The sequence below is a fragment of the Elephas maximus genome, chromosome 15 (genome assembly GCF_024166365.1).
Source record: "Elephas maximus indicus isolate mEleMax1 chromosome 15, mEleMax1 primary haplotype, whole genome shotgun sequence".
NCBI classification, from domain to species: Eukaryota; Metazoa; Chordata; class Mammalia; order Proboscidea; family Elephantidae; genus Elephas; species Elephas maximus.
In genome coordinates, this window is record NC_064833.1 from 32,927,826 (window position 1) to 32,948,250 (window position 20,425).

General features: G+C 37.4%; 1 protein-coding gene across 5 annotated transcripts in view; it reads right to left on the bottom strand.

Moving 5' to 3' along the window:
• The window catches only part of PKHD1L1 (PKHD1 like 1), a 192,827-nt gene that overhangs the window by 164,611 nt on the left and 7,791 nt on the right, over positions 1–20,425 (bottom strand). For 4 of the 5 annotated variants that reach the window (XM_049854577.1, XM_049854575.1, XM_049854574.1 and 1 more), the window contains exons 3-5: positions 12,128–12,217; positions 3,807–3,951; positions 2,573–2,681 (exon numbers count right to left, since the gene is read on the bottom strand). In XM_049854577.1, the coding sequence (XP_049710534.1) occupies positions 2,573–2,681; positions 3,807–3,951; positions 12,128–12,217 (344 nt within the window). Of the gene's footprint in view, positions 1–2,572; positions 2,682–3,806; positions 3,952–12,127; positions 12,218–14,047; positions 14,363–20,425 lie in introns of those variants that run through there. The other variant, XM_049854576.1, reaches the window with a different exon arrangement.

The window sequence follows — 20,425 nt, forward strand, 5'->3', positions numbered from 1 at the left end:
TGCCACCCCCACAGATGTGGGGATAATTCCTAGAGCCCGTGAATCAGTAAGGTTACATACGAAAAGGGAATTAATTTTGGAGATGGAATTAAGGCTGCCAATCAGCTGACCTTAAACTAGCGAGATAATCTGGGATTATCTAGGTGGGCCCAATGTAATCACAAGGGTCCTTAAAAGTATAAAAAAAGTGGGCAGAAAATGAAGGCGAGCCAGAGTAGATATGATGACAGAAATCAAGTCAAAGTGATATGACATGAAAAGGACTAAACCTGCCATTGCCGGCAAAATAGCAGAAAGGGGATAAAAGCCACCAAGACGTATACAAATCAATCTCTCTAAGCCGCAGTGTTTTCATCTAAATAATAACTGTAATGCAAGAATAATTGAAAAGTGTATATTAAACAATATTGCATGTAGGCTACTATTATATTTTGAGTAGCTAGATCAAAAACAGACTGTCAATTTAACACAACATCTTTAAAGAGCACAAAAATCATTGAATACAGGGGAGAAGATCACTTTATCTAGAAAAAAGAGGGGGGAGGTTCTGACATTTATGATTAAACATCTGGATAATAACTGTCAAGGGTAATGATAAAAAGTCTTATACATAACATTAGAAAATTGTATGAGAATTAGAAGTTATTGATATGTAATTTTGTATAAAGTCTTAAATTACTTGATAAAATATATGTGCAAAATGTTTGTTATTGGTCCTTGATAAAATAAAAGGAAAAACAGTAAGCATAAGCCTTTAGGAACTTTTACAGCAATTTGACATTGCTGTGACATTTTTATATTTATAAGATACTGATCCTCAACAGAATTTAAATTATAAAACAAAACAAAAAACTGGTCTTCGTTATAGATACTTTAAGAAGCATTGGTCCAGGGGATAATGAAGACAGGGTTTCAAAATTTTAATTAAAAATGATTTCCAAACTAGAATTCTATACCAAACTAAACTATCAATCAAGTATGAGGGTAGAAGAGAAGTGTTAGTAATGGAAGATTTTTTAAAAAATTATTTTCTAAGTACACTTTATTTCACCAATATGAGACAGTAAACCAGCAAAGAGGAAGACAGAGGATTCATGAAGCAGGTGGTGACATAGCAGAAAGAAGTAGGAAGTTCTCAGAATGCGGGTAAAGGGGAAATCCCATGAGGACTGGGTGCTGTACAGCAGATCTGGAGAATCACCTGTCCAGATTTGAGCAAGAGGGCAGGAGGACCCAGGAGTAGTGTCTTTTAGGCAAATGTGATTTGATAGATTACCTAATTATTTGAATATATTAAAAAGATATTATAGATAGTTATAGATAATTTATAGAAAATTAATACAAACACATAAAAGAGGCAACTATTAACTTCAGGGAAAACAAAATACTGTATGAGAAACAAAATGTAATCATACCACAATACATGGTTCAGCTGTGAATAATACTCTTATAGGCTTAATAATGCTACAGATATTGACCTAACCAAATTATATAATTTAATCCTCATAATAATATTCTACATAATCTCTATTTTAATATAATATCTCTATTTTACAGATAATGTGAAAACTGAAGCTAAGTCATGGTAAATTATTATTTACTAGAATTTGAACCCTGACCCTCTGCACTAAGGCACAACACAACTGAGAAACCCAGTGGAGGAAATTGCTTAGCTCTGCTTGGGGAAGTTTTAGAGTTAGGAGCAATGAGAAATAATTCACTGAGCAGAACTGAGTGAGATGTATGGGTCCTTGGTCAGAGAGAACGTTAGAAGCGAATGATGGAAACAAAATTGATTCTAGACCATTGTATAATAAAGGAAACCTACAGACGAGTGAGGAAGGAATACTGAGCAGGGCAACTATGTAATCATATTTGTGTTTTCGCAGGGTAAGTCTGAGTGATGCAATGAAGGATAGAGAAAGCCATCAGGAGGTTATAATGCTAGAAGCTTCTTGTGGAGAGAGGTCATTATTGTTTTCCTCATCACTGCATCTTACATTGGAACATTGTAGACCTCAGTATTTGACAATTTAAGTTAAAATACACATATGATTTTTTTTTAAATATATAGGATTATGCTTAGAAGAAAATGGATTATTGTAAATACCTATATTTAGGGCAACTAACTTTTGAATGACTCCTATGCTACATGAGGTCACATTTTATCTTACTACATTTGAAATTATATAGAAAGAAAAAATAGGCATGTTTCCACCTAAAATGCAGTGGCGAGTCTGACAAAAATAGAAAAAGAGAGACTCAAACTAAGAGCAGTAATAGGAAAAGAGAAAAAAAAAATGGATAAGACAATTATTTGGAAATACAAAAGTTTAATTCATTAAGAAAATTAATAAAAGAGAAAGGGAACCAAATCAAAAATGATAAAGGAGATTCAATTACCAAGAAAGATAATTAACATTGGGTATAATTATTTTCAGCTATATGCTGATATATTGTTTAAGTGGGATAGAGAAAAATCTACAAAACTAAAACAATAAAAAAGCCAATTCTGCAAGAAAGAAAACACAAGATCAATTACACAGTAATTAAAGAAGAAATGTCCACATACACTGAAGCTACACGCCCAGCTGTTGATGTGACCTTTGCAGGTATTGTTTTCTGTAATAGGAATCCCATCCACGCTGACTCTAACAGTGTAGGAATCTTCTGGCATTGCTCTGGAAGGTAAATGAAGAATGTGAGAAAAAAAGCCCTGGTGGCACAATGGTTCAGCTTCCGGCTACTAACCGAAATGTTAGCGATCCTAACCCACCAGCCACTCCACAGGAGAAAAGACCTGGCGATCTGCTCCCATAAAGATGACAGCCTTGGAAACCCTATGGGGCAGTTCTCTGTTCTATAGGGTCGCTGAGTTGGAATCAGCTTGACGGCATACTGCAACAACAGTATTAATGAAAAATGCTGACCTGGACTACCTGTCCATTTTTTGGAAAACGTGTCTAAAATTTTAACCGATGTACAGTTAGATTCCATTCTATATTACAGAAAGATAAAGATCTCAACCTTGAACTCTGTACTGCAAATTCTAACATCACGAACCTCAGACAATTGCTTATTGTGACTATGTGCATAGCCACTTGGTAAAAAGGATACTTAACAACAAATTCAATAATGAGCACTTAAAATAGTAACATACCACCTAGGTACATTCAGTTGTTTTACACTTCGTATATTTAAAAATATTAGTTTATCAAGTTTCCCACAGGCAAGCTTTTGTTGCTGAAAAACAAGCCTAATGTAGATGAAACCCTCTAGAATATGTGTTACCTGTTTCTAAGGTCAATATTAAAAGTGCAATTTAAAATGATTTACATTTTTTCCTCTCCTAAGTCGCTAATAACATACATCAATTTGGGCTGATAGTAAAGAACTTGAAATGTCACAATACAAAATGACCACCTTTAATCTTAGTGGCCATGTCAAGATTTTGAACAAAATTAATCAAACTAGACAGGAAGTCATAATTTTGATATTTTGAGGCATATCATCACAATTTAATAGTAGCCATTTATCTTCTAAAAGAGCTCAGTGATGAGAAAATAATAGTTCTAATAACTTAGGGAAGGATATAGATATATTTCTATCATACAAATATGAGGAAAGAACATTATAACTAAATAAAAGGTATAAAATATTCTAAACATTGCGAAATAAAAAATAATCGATAATCAGGAAAACATTACTTACAATAGCCAGGGTGATAAAACTATCATAATGTTAATACACATAATGTCATGCTGATACAATGAAAGTGATGTTATAAAAGATATTATAAAACATACCTAGTATAACATGTAATATGAGTTGAATGACTTGCATCTTTTTCTACATCACAAGAAATTGACTGGAAAGAAGAAACTAATTGTACACTGTTTCCCAGCTCAGCATTTTCAACTCCATAGTTAAACTGGTTTGCTTGAGCAAAACCTGGAAAAGTAAGAACACTCAATTATTATTAGTGAAATTCTACTGTCAGAAATACAGCAGTTGTCTGTTTACTAACTTAACTTTATTCTAAGTTCCCAGTGCCAACGAGTCGATTCCGACTGATAGCGACCTTATAGGACAGAGTAGAACTGTCCCACAGAGTTTCCAAGGAGCACCTGGTGGATTCAAACTGCCAACCCTTTGGTTAGCAGCCGTAGCGCTTAACCACTACACCACCAGGTTTTCCAAACAACGTCATAGATATGTAAAATTCGTCCTGCATACCAGAGCTGTATTAAGTACTTTTTCACATTTTTATTACAACATTTAATTATAAAGTTCAATTAATAGAATATTATCCAAGTAATCTTACTTATAGGCTTTACTTCTTAGGTTCATTTCAAACCCAAATAGTATTTCGACAATACAAAATACTTAGTATAAATATACTTAACCAAAAAAACCAAACCCAGTGCCGTCGAGTCGATTCTGACTCATAGCAACCCTACAGGACAGTGTAGAACTGCCCTATAGAGTTTCCAAGGAGCGCCTGGTGGATTCGAACTGCCTACCCTTTGGTTAGAAGCCATAGCACTTAACCACTACGCCACCAGGGTTTCCAGATAAATATACTTAAAATACATAAAAATACTTAATCTGTATTTAATTACTTCCAAAGCTAGTCTGGAATTTTCATATATACTTAGAGTACTATTAAAATAATTATCTGTTGTTTCATGTCATCCATTCTCTCTTTACGTTGATTTATACCTATCTGCATGCAAACATACTAATAATTCTTCCACCTGAAAAAGAAAAGCAAAAGCAAAACCACCTCCCTCCCCCTTGCTCCACACTCCTCTCCAGCTGCCACCCCATTTCTCTGCTTCCCTTTACAGTAAAACGCCTCAAAAATAATTGCCGATATTGGTTCTCCCCACTTACTGTCCCCCAGTCATTTCTTGAACTTAAAATACAGCCGTTGTCATTCACTATTGAATCAATCAATGAATAATAAAGAATAGTACTGAAGTAAGAAGCCCTGGAGACACAATGGGAACCACTAGTCACTCCGAGGAGAAAAGACCCAGAGACCTGCTCCCGTAAAGATTATAGCCTAGAAAACCTGACGGGAAGTTCTCCTCTATCCTATAGAGTCTCTGATGAGCCGGAATTGACTCGATGGCACACAACAACAACAGTACTAGAGTAAGTGGTTAATCTATTTCATATGTATCCCTGTAATTATAACCCTCTTTAGAAGCTTCACAACTTCTAACAGCTTACAGCTCTTTCTACCAGGGATGCCAACAGTGGAAAGTGAGTTAAGAGCCCATAAACCTTTTGCAGCATTTATGACTGAAGTTAGAGATGTTGCAAAGATGTGAAGGGGGCTATCAACACAAGAGGCATGGAAGCTTTTCAGAGGGAGTGAGATATGTGAGTACCTATTGGGAGCACATTTCAGATAAAGGGAATAGGATATGCCAAGGCTCTGTGGTGGGAACATATTTGTGAATTCAAATAATAGCTAGTTGGAGAAGTATGAATGAGGAGAAGTGGTAGGAAATAAGACCAGAAAGGGAGCAGTTTAGATTTTGTTATGAGTGCACAACCATTGGAGGCTTTGAAACACAGTAGTGGCGTTACATGACTTACGCTTCCCAAGACTCATTAGCTGCTGTTCTGAGAATAAACTGGAGCAGGAGTAAAGGTAGTGTTTCAGTGAGTGCTGTGATAAAGGACTATTTGCCACGAGTTCAAGAAAGGACTGGGGGACAAAAAGAGGAGAGAACAAATGCTGGCAACTATTTTTGAGGCATTTTACCATAAAGGGAAGCAGGAAAATGGGGTGGCAGCTGGGGAGCAGTGTGGAGCAATGGGGAGGGAGGTAGAAAATTTTTCTTTTCAGGTGGAAGGATTAATAGTATGTTTGCACGCAGACAGATATAAATCAACGGAAAGAGAGAATGGATGATGTGAAACAAAAGATAACTATTTTGATAGTTTTCTAAATATGTGAAAATTCAAGATTAGATTTGGAAGTAATTAAATACAGATTAAGTATCTTATATACTTCAAGTATATTTATATTAAGTATTTTATATTGTTGAAACGATATTTAGGTTTGAAATGAACCTAAGAAGAAAAGCCTGTAAGTAAGATTACGTGGATAATATTCTATTAATTGAACTCTATAATTAAATGTTGTAATAAAAATCTGAAGAACTATTTAATACTGCTCAGGTATGTAGAATGAATTTTACATATCTATGATTGATGTTGTTTATAACTCGGCATTTTTTAGAATAAAGTTAAATTAGTAAACAAACATAGTTTTTGCCTAGATTACTTCAAAGTCTAAAAATCTTAAGTTCTGAGTTCTAAAAATATGTTAGTTTTTATATTATTTTTATCTAAAACATCACAAGTCCTTAACATTAAAACACTAGGCCAAATCGATGACTAATAATATTTTTGAAATTTTGGAAAATTTTTCTTTACAGTAAAAGATGTGTGCCTATGTCATTAATGTAAAGTAATATGCTATTTATTTAAATTTCAGAACTTATTTACCTATTGACCATATTGTCCCACAACACAATAAGAAAATTAATATCAGTAAACAGGTAAATAATTACAAACCCCAAGACACAGATTATTTAAACCCTATGCATTTATATCACTAATGTTAGGTATTAACCTTAAAATACCAGTTTTTAAGTCTATTTCAACAAAACCTTTGCCACTAAAATATGTGCTGGCATTAAATAATTTTTAACAGTTGACATGGCTGAATCGAGGATGCCAGGTAGCTGTGGTCCAACGGCTTTTTAACTCCTGGAATATTTTCGGTGCGTCCTACAAAAGTCCATTAGAAAACATGAACACTGACGAGTACCGAATTGTAATTAAGGCTTTACATGTGCCAGGTGCTCATCAGACGCTGATGCTCAAACATCGGTTGTGGTAAAGTTGCATGTTGGGTGGCAGTGCTGTTTAAAGGAAAGGGCTCAGGCTTTGGATCCTGACACCCTAAGTAAGAATCCTCTGGTAGTTGCTCTCTACATAACCTTGGGCAAGATAGAAGCTCTTTCAGCCTCAGTCTTCTCATCAAAAAAATTACTATAATAATATACTGAATTGGATTGCTTTGAAGAATTTATGTATAGTGCTTATCATGGTGCCTGGCTCACATATTAAGAGCTCAATACACACCTGCTCTTATTATTAGTCATAAAATTTCTGAGATTTGGGTATTAATATCCCTCTTTTAAAGATGAGGAAAATGAGATTCGGAATACCTAAGTGCCTTTTAAAATACCACAGAGCCAGTAGGTGGGGACCCAGGATTCAAACCCACGTTGCAGATGCCAAAGCTTCTACCCTGCTACCCAGTGTAACTTATCCCAGACCCTATATTCTTAGTTTCTACTTTATCCTTTACACCTGGGAGAAGTAAGTAAAAATTCAACAAAAGGTAGGGGTGTGAATAAATACCACTTTCTTCCTCTAAGCTTAAACCTTAACCAGGATTCAGCATTGATTTATACGCATCAATATGTGAAAAATATTGGCATTAAATTTGCAGTGTTGAATCTAGAAAGGGAGTTACTGCTACAGCAGAATTTTGAGAAGACACATGAAAACACAGGAAAGCAAGGTACTTGTAAACTCCCTCTTTGCTTTTGCCAACTGCTGCTTATCTCTGGTGTTCACATTGAGTTCAGAACAAACAGACGGGCTGCTGGCAACTAACTAAAGGATGGAAAGTTTTACTTGCGGCGGTGCCTCAGGATGTGATATCTGTACTTATTTTCTTATCAGGTACATATCTCATCGACGATACAGTAATGTGAATCTGCTTTTTAGCATTCCTAAGACAACTAAACAATATTAAACAACAATGCAAACAAAAGATGATACTGCTTTTAGTTTTTAGCTTTTAGTTTAGGAGTTGTAATAATATTAAAGACACTATAGATAATGCATCTATTTATCTATAACTATATGATATATATCTTAATATATATTATACATATAATTTCTAAAATATATATTAGAGAATGTCCTAAGAGTAAAGTCTATGGAAAAAAATATGAAACAAATCAATAAGATTTATAGATATCTTCAATATACATTTTGCTTAAAAAATAAACTCAGCAAGTATAGAAATAATTCTAATTTTTAAACTAATTCTAAGTAGATAAAAAGAGATACAAAGGAATCACCTGTAAGAAGAATTTTTAATTTAAAAGTATAATTCTAAACAAATAATTTGGTATAAAGAAGACACATCTGGCCATACTCCAAAGCACAACGATTAGAGGAAGGGTTGGGTGTACACTGGAAACAGAAAGGATTGAGGCTTCAGATGGAAATTCCTAACATGTTTATGTAATTTTCTTTTTTTCTTTTGCAGAAAAACTGGAGACAGGAATTGCCAGGCACGCACACCTGGGTCTTCCGACAGATGCAATCCAAGCATAATGCCTGTGCTGTTATTATGGAAAATGTCAGTGTTGGTAGAGGCTGTAGTTGCCATGTTTACAATGCAGACTGTTTTGGCTTCTCTAGTTCAAAAGCAAGGTTGAGACTTGTAAACATACCTAAAGGTTCTGATGTTCACAACTATGGGAAGGAAAAGAGCAGTGTGAGGTAAGAAAACTCATAAAGAATGAAACCAAACCTACAACATAAAAGCAAAAATATACTTATACAAACAAAATAACTAATTTACAGACCATCTTAAAAAAAAAAAAAAAAGCAAACCAAACCTGTTACTGTCGAGCTGATTCCGACTCATAGCATAGGACAGAGTAGAACTGCCCCATCCAGTTTCCAGGGAGTGCATGGTGGATTTGAACTGCCAGCCTTTTGGTTAGCAGCCGTAGCACTTAACCACTACGCCTCTAGGGTTTCCATGGACCATATGCTATATATTAGATACATCACCTTTTTCAGTATTTACAATATCCCCAAGAGGTATGAATTAATATTCCCATTTTACCGATGAGGAAGCTGCGGCTCAGAGAAGCAACTTGCCACAGTCACATAATAGAAAGTGACAGAAATGAAATTCAAAGTAAGTCAAGCTGGACCAAAGACTTTGAGCTTCCCAATAAATAATGCTGACATTAATGACATTAAAATAATGGCATAAGTCAACACTTCAGGTGAACAAAGATTTACTGAATACCCTCATACGCCAGGCATTTTAACAGGGTGAGAGCTAGAATAAAGAGCCAAAAGTAAAGTGTTAATTCTCCCCTTTAAATGATTTTTTTTTTAAATAAAGAGAAACATGATAAACACCAAGGAAGAAGATTGAGAAATGCAAGGTATGAATATAACATAATAGAACACTCCAGAACTTATCAAAATGGTAAAGTTCCTCTTCAAAGCAGTCATCTTAGAGAAGATGTGATTATTTCTATGATCTTGTCATTGCTCAAAACACTTGTGTATCAGAATTATAAAGATGTATATCTTTGGCTTTTGAAGGACAGTCTTTTAAGCAAAGTAATGTGGTAACAAATCTTTGTCTTTAAGGATAAATATCCTTTGGAAATAGCCAAAAGTAGTTTGGATACACCAAAATGTTAACAGGAAATCTTTCTAGTGGGCACAATTTCAGAGAACTCACTTTCTAAGTAAACATTTCTATAATACTTTACTTTTTTATAGTGACCCATACAAAACAAAGCACTTTTAAAGACATATGGAACCAACATTTAGGTGATCGTTTAGAGTTTATAATTCCATCTAGGAATTGTTCTTGTGTGATTGATAAATTAACTTTTCAAGCAATTCAAAAAAAGGAGTCCTAAAAGTATGTTGATCAGAGGCAACACTGTTGAATTATTCAAATGTAGTCCCTCTAAATAAACTTTGTTCAAGTACAGACAGTCCCCAATTTATGATGTATTCAAGTTATGATGAACTTATCATTAATAATATGTACTACATACAATATTGCAGCCTGTAATTTGCTGATGTTATCATTCTCAGATGTTCACTCACGGATGATCAAAGACTGGATTTATGATGACAATAATAAAAGCAAATAATGAAAATGAAAAAAAAAAAACTAATAAGGTATTCAACTTATGTCAAAACTGACTTATAATGGACTAGTTGGAACAGAACCCTGTCATAAGTCAGGGACCACATTCATGTAGATAAAGCAGCTCTGGTGTGTTTTGCAAATTCAGTTTCATCGGTTTATAAACATTCCTTATATATCATGGGCACACAAAAACCTATATAAACACAATATTTAGACTCTGCCTTTGTGAAAGACATATGCTAACACAATTTTAGCCCCCTAGTGTGTGGTTAATGGCTGCTAACCAAAAGGTCAGCAGTTCGAATCCATCAGGTGCTCCTTGGAAACCCTATAGGGCAGTTCTACTCTGACCTGTAGGGTCGTTATGAGTCAAAATCAACTTGACAGCAGTGGGTTTGGGTTTTTTTGTTTTTTTTTTTTTTGGTGTAGTGTGTGGTTAAATGGGGGAGAGGGAAGACAAATCAGGGGGAGGGGCAGGAATCTGTGGTTCTAATAGGATTAAACTTTAATTCTCTGCCAAGAGCATCCAGAAATTGGAAATGATGGGAAAACTGGAAATTCACCATGACACTTTATACTTCATAATCAAGAGTATTACTCCTAAGCCTAATTGCCTCAAAAGTCCACAAAAGAGCAAATGTTGTAGCTAGATTAGCGAGGATGCCCTTCTAAGATGCCTCAAGAGTAGCATAATTCCCCCCCCCCCATTACTAAGTAGGGATGATTTCAGTCTATGTACTTAGACCCAAGCATGGTTCCTGCAAGAAGAAAAAGTCTCAGGTCTTAAGGCATAGGCAATGGCTGGGTTTTTTGTTTGTTTGTTTGTTTGTTTTTGTTTTATCTGAGCATTTCTCTCATGACATTTAAACCTCTGTTAAAAACCCAATAGCTCTCAAACACACTATCTTAACAGTAATTTATAATATAAGGGAGCTAATAGAGACAAAGACATTTTAAAAATAATCTTTCAACAAATGCATTATTTCCAGGTTTTAACTCTAAAAAAAAGAGGACTTCAATTCAAAATATACTGAGTACAATTTAGAGGCATGTTGTTGTTGTTGTTTTGTTGTTGGGTGCTGTTGAGTCAATTTTGACTCATAGTGACCCCATGTGACAGAGCAGAACTGCCTCACAGGGTTTTCTTGGCTGTAATCTTTACGGAAACAGGTCATCAGGTCTTCCTCCCATGGAACCACTAGATGGGTTTGATCTCCCAACATTTCCGTTAGCAGCCAAGAGCTTAACCTTTGCACCACCAGGGCTCCTTATGTTTTAGAGGCATCTTAAATATAACATTGAGAATTTGGATTCTGTAGAAATATTGCCTAGAACTACTGAAAAGCATTTCAATATATATAGCACTTAAAGTAATTATTTTATTTTGTCAATGCCCTGACTCCAAAGCCTTCTCATTTCTCTTATTTTGAAGACTTTTTAACCATAGATTTTGTTAATATTATTTTTAAATGTTTCTTCCCCACACTACAAAATTTCTAATTATCTCAATACTACTATAACTTAGATTCCAAAGACCTTATAGCTGAAGAACTACCTATTTCTATTTAATCCTAGGAACAGTTGCTCATTAAATACATTTACTGACTGTACTGTGTTTATGCATGAAAACCAGGCAAGGAGAAAGTGAAGAATCATGTGATATGGGCTGGGTGGCAGGGCAAGGAATCCGAAGTTTTGCTTTTTGTTGCCTTTTTCCTGTCATTAATGTTCTATTTTCCTCTATCATACCTTCTCACTAACATCTTACTCCCAAAATGTTTTATTTGATACATTTGTAGCAAATATTTGTAGAGTTAGGTTAAATATGTTTCTTTCAGTGACTGAAATTCGGATCTTAGAGTTAAGCAAGTATTGTAATTACAATAATTCAGGTGATCAAGTTGATAGAGACACTCAAGGATTTGGTTAGCTACCAAAGAAGGTAGAGTTTCACAACTCTGGCCAAGTGGAGAAAACAACTTCGATGTGTGTGTGTGTGTGTGTGTGTGTGTGAGTATGTGTGTGTGTGTGCTTTAAACCATAATGCTCTAAATGTGAAATAGTTTTTAATATACCTCAACTTTGACATCAAAAAAACAACCATACCCTCTCCTTTGATAGTCAGCCTTGTTGCTCCGTTGATGCTGCCGTATTTAGGTATTGTTTCTGTGATTTTGGGGATTATTTTAGAGCCATCTGAAAGACATTAAAACACAGCAGAGATAAAAATCATTAAGTACTTTAAACATCCAATTTTTTAGTAAATATTATAATTTTGTGAGAAAAATATCGTGAAGATTATAGAACTGAAAGTAAATATGCTCAGGTTTTATTTTATTTTTTTGCCTTACTACTAATCAATGATTTGATAGGACTGGTCTATGCACTTAGTTAATATTCTCTTCACTCAAAGCTCTGTCTTACGTACTACAGAGTGGGAATAAGACACGATCGCCATCATTCTTACCTATCATATTGTAAAACATTTTTTAAATTCTTAATTTCATGTGGTGCCCTACTAGCTGCAGCTCCATAACAATGTTTAACAACCCATATAGCAGCAAATAATGTCTTTATAGAGAAATTTAGTCGTTATAAAAGCATAGAATAAATGCAGTGCTAGGTAGGTTGAAAGAATAGTCTAGGTACAAAGAGGAATGTGTTTTAAAAAGAAAATGTTTTCTGTGACAGAGTGGTACTTCTGGAAGGAAAATTGCTTGGATCTTTCTAGCTTCCTAATAGCTGTAAGTTCTTAATTTAAAGATCACTAACTCAACAGTGTTATGTTCCTGGGAATATAAAAATGAGTAATAGCTCCAACTTTCCAAAAGCTTAGTCTCAACAGTTGAATGATAGAAGAGCACAGAGGCTATGGGTGACTTAGAAGGAACATTTTACCCACACAGCTTGGATCATCTTGGCTTCTTGAGAGAAAGGATGCCTCTGGTGCACCTTTGAGGGAAATATTAATTAGACTGGACCAACAGTCCAAAAGATGAAGAGAGTTCTAGACAGGGGGTGCCGTCTGTACAAACACAGGCATGAGGGAGCCGGTTTCTCTGGAGAACTCCAGGTAATGCTTTAAAACAACTCACATATACAGTGGCTAACAAGGTTTGTTTTTTGCTTAAACTGTACAGAACTGGTAATTATTAGAGCCTTATATCAATTTGCAAAGTAGGTGGAAAAATTTAAGTGGAGACTCAAAAGTCACATAAATTATTAATTGGTTTGAAATAGATACATGAGAAAAGATTAAGGAAATTATGATTGTATAATTCATTCCCGAATGATAAGAGTTTAGGGTAGAGTTCACCTACAACAGCAAAAGCTGTCCAACGTAAGGAGACCACATCTCAGTCCCCAAACCCTCTCCCTCTGTACTTCCAGTCTGTCTTTGCCAGGACCTCCCAGGCAGTTCCTTCTTCAGGCCCATTTCTAACTCCCAACAGCCCACAGCCAAGAGTAGGGAAACTCCAGCGACAGAGTTGGATCCTATGTCCACACCGTGCTGCTCCTCGGCTCTCTCAGGTTCATCCTCCTCCCTTATCTCCAGGGACAACTCCAATTCCTTATCAGTCTCTCCCAGCTCTCTCCTGGGCATTACTTTGAAGACATAGGGCAGCTGCCCCTGGAAGTGACTGACACCCACTCCAAACACCCATTCTTGCCTACCGGGAGATATTGATGCTCTCCATTTAGAGGTGAAAGAGGCCCAAGAAGAGAGGGGGAAGAACTCACGTTGCATGCCCCCGCCGAATTTCGGTCTTCTTTCTACTGAGTCATTTGGAAGGAAACGTTTAGCAATTCAAGCAGCAATACTGATGAGTTAAAAGCGCACTCGCTCTCTCTCTCATCCTCCCTCTCTTTCTTAGTGCTGCCTTCTAGATCCCCAGGCGGCCAGGATTGCCTTGCAGCCCCACCTGTGGCCTCGGCCCAGGTTAGACACCAGGCGGTCCTGAGGGCACAGAGGTATCTACGCCGAAGTCGCCCTCTTGCCCCTGGAACCCTGGACAAACGGGTTACCTGTGCGGGGCTCAGCGGCACACAGGAGCAGCCCCCAGAGGCCCCAGGCCGCCCAGAGCCACAGGTGTCGCATCGCGGCGCCGGTCCCGCCAAGCCCACGCAGCTGCTCGTAGCCGCCGTCCGCGCTCGGGCTCAGCTGCTGGCTGGCGACTCCCTCCAGCGTCGGACTGTCTCACGTGCGCAGGCGAACTTGGTCACCCGAGGCCTGCCCCGCCCCGGCTCCTGGGCTGCGCGTCTGGGATTTGCATGCTGCCTGCCCCCTGGAGGATTCGCGGAGAACCGAGCTGGCTGTGGGCCAGTCTGTAATCATCCAGGCTCCGCGCTCAAGCCCTGGTAGTGGCATCCAGGTTGTCCTCCTAGGTGTAAGGGCCTCACTCCTTTTGACAGCGGGGATCAATGGTCAAGTTAATTTCTCTATCGATCTCGCTTTTTCTTTTCTTTTTTCTTTTTTTTTTTTTAATTCTGGGCCTACATAATTTCATTTACTTCTCTGCTTTGGTTATCAGTCGCCTTCAGTTGGGTCTATAAGCCCACCTAATACACACACCCCACGTTTCCTATTTGAGTCACATAAGTTTGTGCTATGGCTTTAATTGACGGCCATACTATTATTTATTGATCTCTTGGCACATGCCAAACACCGAGCCCAGTACTTTACAGTCGTCAACTCACAATAGTCCCAAAAGGACTATTAGTATTACCCCTATTGTACCAAGCCCAGAAAGGTCTAGTCACTTATCCATGGCCAAACACCTTAGAGTGGGAATTCAGACAGACTCCACAGCCAGTGCTCTTATCCCCTCCAAAAACCAAAACCAAACCCATTGCCATCAAGTTGATTCAGTTGCTGTAGGCACCCTATAGGACAGAGTAGAACTGCACAATAGGGTTCCCAAGGCCGTAATCTTTATGCAAGCAGACTGCCACATCTTTCTCCTGGGTAGCACTTGTGGTTACCAGCCAAGTACTTATCCACTGCACCACCAGGGCTCTTTCTTATCTCCACCACTTCTTTTCAATTCAATGGAATTCTGGTGAAGGTTCTCCAGCATCTGTCACTTTGTCGTACTGTGGTGGCTTTCGTGTTGCTGTGATGCTGAAAGTTATGCCAGCTGTATTTTGAAAACCAGCAGGGTGACCTGTGGTGGATAGGTTTCACTAGAGCTTCCAGACTAAGTCGGACTAGGAAGAAGAACCTGGAGGTCTACTTCAGAAAAAAACTAGCCAGTGAAACCTTATGAACAGCAGCGGAACAGTGTCTGATAAACTGCCGGAAGATGAGCCCCTCAGATTGGAAGGTACTCGAGAAGAGCTGCCTCCTAGTCAACCTTAATGACGTGGATACAGTCAAGCTTTTGGGACCGTCATTTCCTGACAGAGCATGACTCAAAATGATAAGAAACAACTGCAAATGTCTATTAATAATCAGAACCTGGAATGTATGAAGTACCAATCTAGGAAAATTGGAAATTAGCAATAATGAAATGGAACACACAAACATCAATATCCTAGGCATTAGTAAACTGAAATGGACTGCTACTGGACACTTTGAATCAGATAATCATATGGTCTACTATTCTGGGAATAACAACTTGAAGAGGAGTGGCATCACATTCATTGTCAAAAAGAACATTTCAAGATCTATCCTGAAGTACAGTGCTGTCAGTGATAGAATAATCTCCATACGCCTGCAAGGAAGACCAGTTAATATAACTATTATTCAAATTTACGCACCAACCACTAAGGCCAAAGATGAAGAAATAGAAGATTTTATCAACTTCTGCAATCTGAAATTGATAGAACATGCAATCAGGATGCATTGATAATTACAGGTGATTGGAATGCAAAAGTTGGAAACAAAGAAGAATTGGTAGTTGGAAAACACGCCTTGGGATAGAAATTATGCCAGAGATTGCATGATAGAATTTTGGAAGACCAAGGACTTCTTCATTGCAAATTCCTTTTTTCACCGAGATAAATGGCAACTATACACGTGGACCTCACCAGATGGAATACACAGGAATCAAATTGACTACATCTGTGGAAACAGATGATGGAAAAGCTCAATATCATCGGTCAGAACAAGGCCAGGAGCCGACTGTGGAACAGACCATCCATCAATTGCTCATACGCAAGTTCAAGCTGAAGCTGAAGAAAATTAGAACAAGTCCACAAGAGCCAAAGTACGACCTTGAGTATATCCCACCTGAATTTAGAGACCACCTCAAGAGTAGATTTGACACACTGAACACTAATGACCGAAGACCAGATGAGTTGTGAAATGGCATCAGTGATATTATACATGAAGAAAGCAAGAGGCCATTAAAAAGACAAGAAAGAAAGAAAAGACCAAAATGGATGTCAGAACAGACTCTGAAATTTGCTCTTGAACATTGAGTAGCTAAAGTGAAAGGAAGAAATTATGAAGTAAAAGAGATTTCAAAGATTTCAAAGAGTGGCTCAAGAAGACAATGTAAAGTATTATAATGACATGTGCAAAAACCTGGAGGTGGAAAACCAAAAGGGAAGAACATCCTCGGCATTTCTCGAGGTGAAAGAACTGGGGGAAAAAAAAATTCAAGCCTCAAATTATAATATTGAAGAATTCTACAGGGAAAATAATAATCAACACAGGAAGCATCAAAAAGAAGATGGAAGGAATACCCAGAGTCACTATACAAAAAAGAAGTGGTCCATGTTCAACCATTTCAGGAGGTAGCATATGATTAGGAACCTGTGATAATGAAGGAAGAAGTCCAAGCTGCACTGAAGGCATTGGCGAAGGCTCCAGGAATTGATGGAATATCAACTGAGATGTTTCAACAAATGGATGCAGCACTGAAAGTGCTCACTCTTGTATGCCAAGACATTTGGAAGACAGCTACTTGGCCAACTGACTGGAAGAGATTCATATTTATGCCTGTTTCCAAGAAAGGTGATCCAACCAAATGTGGAAATTATCAAACAATATCATTAATATCACATGCAAGTAAAATTTTGCTGAAGATCATTCAAAAGCAGCTACAGCAGTATCAACAGGGAACTGTAAGAAATTCAAGCTGGATTCAGAAGAGGACATGGAACAAGGGATATCATTGCCTATCACAGATGCATCCTTGCTGAATCAGAGAATACAAGAAAGATGTTTGCCTGTGTTTCGTTGACTATGCAAAGGCATTCTACTGTTTGGATCATAACAAATTATGAATAACATTGCAAAGAATGGGAATTCCAGAACACTTAATTATGCTCGTGAGGAACCTGTATATAGATCAAGACACAGTTGTTCGAAGAGAACAAGGGGATACTGCATGGTTTAAAGTCAGGAAAGGTGTGCCTCAGGGTTAATTCCTTTCACCATTCTTACTTGATCTATATGCGGAGCAAATAATCCAAGAAGCTAGACTATATGAAGAAAAACAGGGCATCAGGATTGGAGGTAGATTTATTAACAACCTGTGATATGCAGATGACACAACCTTGCTTGCTGAAAGTGAAGAGGACTTGAAGCACTTACTGATGAAAATCAAAGACCACAGTCTTCAGTATGGATTACGCATCAACATAAAGAAAACAAAAATCCTCCCAGCTGGACCAATAAGCAACATCATGATAAATGGAGAAAAGATTGAGGTTGTCAAGGATTTCATTTTACTGGCATCCACAATCAACACCCATGGAAGCAGGAGTCAAGAAATCAAAAGATGCATGCACTGGGCAATTCTGCTGCAAAAGCAAAGATTTCATCTTGAAGCCTCATATGTGAAATCTGGACAATGAATAAGGAAGAAGGAAGAAGAATTGACAACTTTGAATTATGGTTTTGGGGAAGAGTATTGAACATACCCTAAACTGCCAAACAAACAAATTATCTTGGAAGAAGTATAGCCAGAATGGTCTTTAGAAGCAAGGATGGTGAGACTATGTCTCATACACTTTGGACATGTTATCAGGAGTAATCAGTCCCTGGAGAAGAACATCATATTTGGTAAAGTAGAGGGTCAGTGAAAAAGAAGAAGACCTTCAATGAGATGAATTGACACAGTGGCTATAACAATGGGCTCCAGCATAGCAACAACTGTGAGGATTGAGCAGCACTGGGGAGTGTTTCACTCTGTTGTGCATAGGGTTGCTAGGGGTTGGAACGTACTCAACGGCACCTAACAACAACACAATAACATGATCCTTTCCTATAGGGTCACTATGAGTTGAAATTGACTGGACAGCACACACCACCACCACAACACGGTCCTTTCCACTCTTCTGTATGTGTGAAAATTTTTGTAAGTAAGAAGTTCTAAATTTTCCTTGTTCACCCTTCCACTTTTCTTTGTTCTTCTCTTTCAGGAAGAGGTAGTATTCCTCCATAAAAGTATCAATCACCTACCTGAGCTCTTCATCCTCCAGGTATTGCTCTAACTTTCCTCTTATCTCGATTGTAATTTTCTATTAAGGCTAAGTCTCACATTTACTTGTTATTAAACTTCTTCAAAGATCTGTCTATGTAAGTAGACTCTATGTCCAATGTCACTACCCACCCACTCATCTATCCATTTAGCAGGTCCATTGGCATTCCTAGCTCTGTGCTAAGTACTTGCTGGGGGGTGAGGAGGGGTAGAGGCTGGAAGTAAGGATGACAGATAAAGGCAGGCCACTCAGCTAAATTTGATTTTTCAGATAAACAATAAATTGTCTTTTAGTTTAAGTATGTCTCATGCACGATGTAGGGCCTAACTCCCCCCAACCTCCCCCCGGGAAAAAAAAAAAAACCCAGTACCATTGAGCCAATTCCAACTCATAGCAACCCTATAAGACAGAGTACAACTGCCGCATAGAGTTTCTAAGGAATGGCTGGTGGATTTGAACTGCCAACCTCTTGGTTAGCAGCCTGGGCTCTTAACTACTGTGCCACCAAGGCTCCATTCAGGGCCTACTTATACTAAAAAATTATTTGTTGTTTACCTCAAATTCAAATTTAACTGGGTATACTGTATTTTTATTTGCTAAATCTGGCAACTCTGGCTGGGAGGGGACAGAGAAGAAATAGAAGAAAGAACTCCAAAATAAGTGAACCCAGAATAAGTGAAGGAAATAAAATTAGGTCCTTGATTTTGAGGAGTTTTTATCCAGTAAATTATCTAGTTGGGGTAAAGGAAATAACATTGTTAGAATTGGGTTAATTACATTTATTTCATTTTTTTTTTGCAGAAAATAGTAATTATATAATTATTTTCATATAACTAAGCACAATTTAAAGGGATAAATCAGTTAAAGATGCTCATTCACTTAACTAGAATTGATTAAAAATTTATATATGCAAATTACAGACTTGGCTATTTAAGAAATTTAGTTATTACGAGCCAAGCAAGCAGGCTAATTTGCTGAAAATCAAGTTTCCTGAAGTCAGTTAGTCAATGATCAATTTACTGAAGGACCAATTTGCAAAATTTACCAATTAAATGACTGTAGTTTAACAGAAATATTTAGCTTTGATGGGATTGTTTGATTTTGGTTGTTTTTGTTGTCAGCTGCTGTAGAGGCCATTGTGACTCGCAATGACCTCGTGTGTGCAGAGTAGCACTGCTCCATAAGGTTTTCAAGGCCACGACCTTTCAGAAGCAGATCAACAATTCTGTCTTGCAGTGCACCTCTGGCTGAGTTCAAACTGCCAGCCTTTCAGCTAGTAGTCAAGTGCTTAACTTCTGAACTTGGTTACTTGGTAAAATTTTTAAAAGTGTTTTAAAATTTTGATGCCTTGATTTAAAAGCAATGAGAAAGTGATAAGGGAAATAGAGGAAATAAGGAATTCACTCATGAAGGTTTCATTTAACTTGAGCTGTGTGCTGTTGTTCAATTTTGAAACTAGACTCAATTGTGAGAGATGATGAACAACGTGGACTATTTAAAAAGAATAGTTTGCATCCAGCAAAAAATTCAATATCCTAGGCATTGAGAATATGGCAGTGATTAAAAAAAAAAAAACCCTGTCCTCATGAAGCTTACATTCTTAAAGAAGATGGACAACAAACAAGATAAACAAGTCTCATATATATGCTAAAAGGTAATACAAGCTAGACAGAAACATAAAATACGGAATATAAATTGTGTATGTGTGTGTGTCTTGGGAGTGATGACATTTTTTAGATAGAACAACCAGAAAGGCTTCACTGAGATGGTGAATTTTGCCTAAAGACCTAAAGGAAGTGAGCAACTTAGCCACGTAGACATCTGGGAGAAGAACCTTTCAGGCACCTGGAAAAACAAGTGCCGAGGCCATGAGAAGGGAGTGCGCCTGGTGTGTAAAGGAGCAGAGGCTTGAGTGGCTGGAGTAGACAACGATTGGGAACAATTCTCCAATTGGATAGTCAGTAGGCCAGA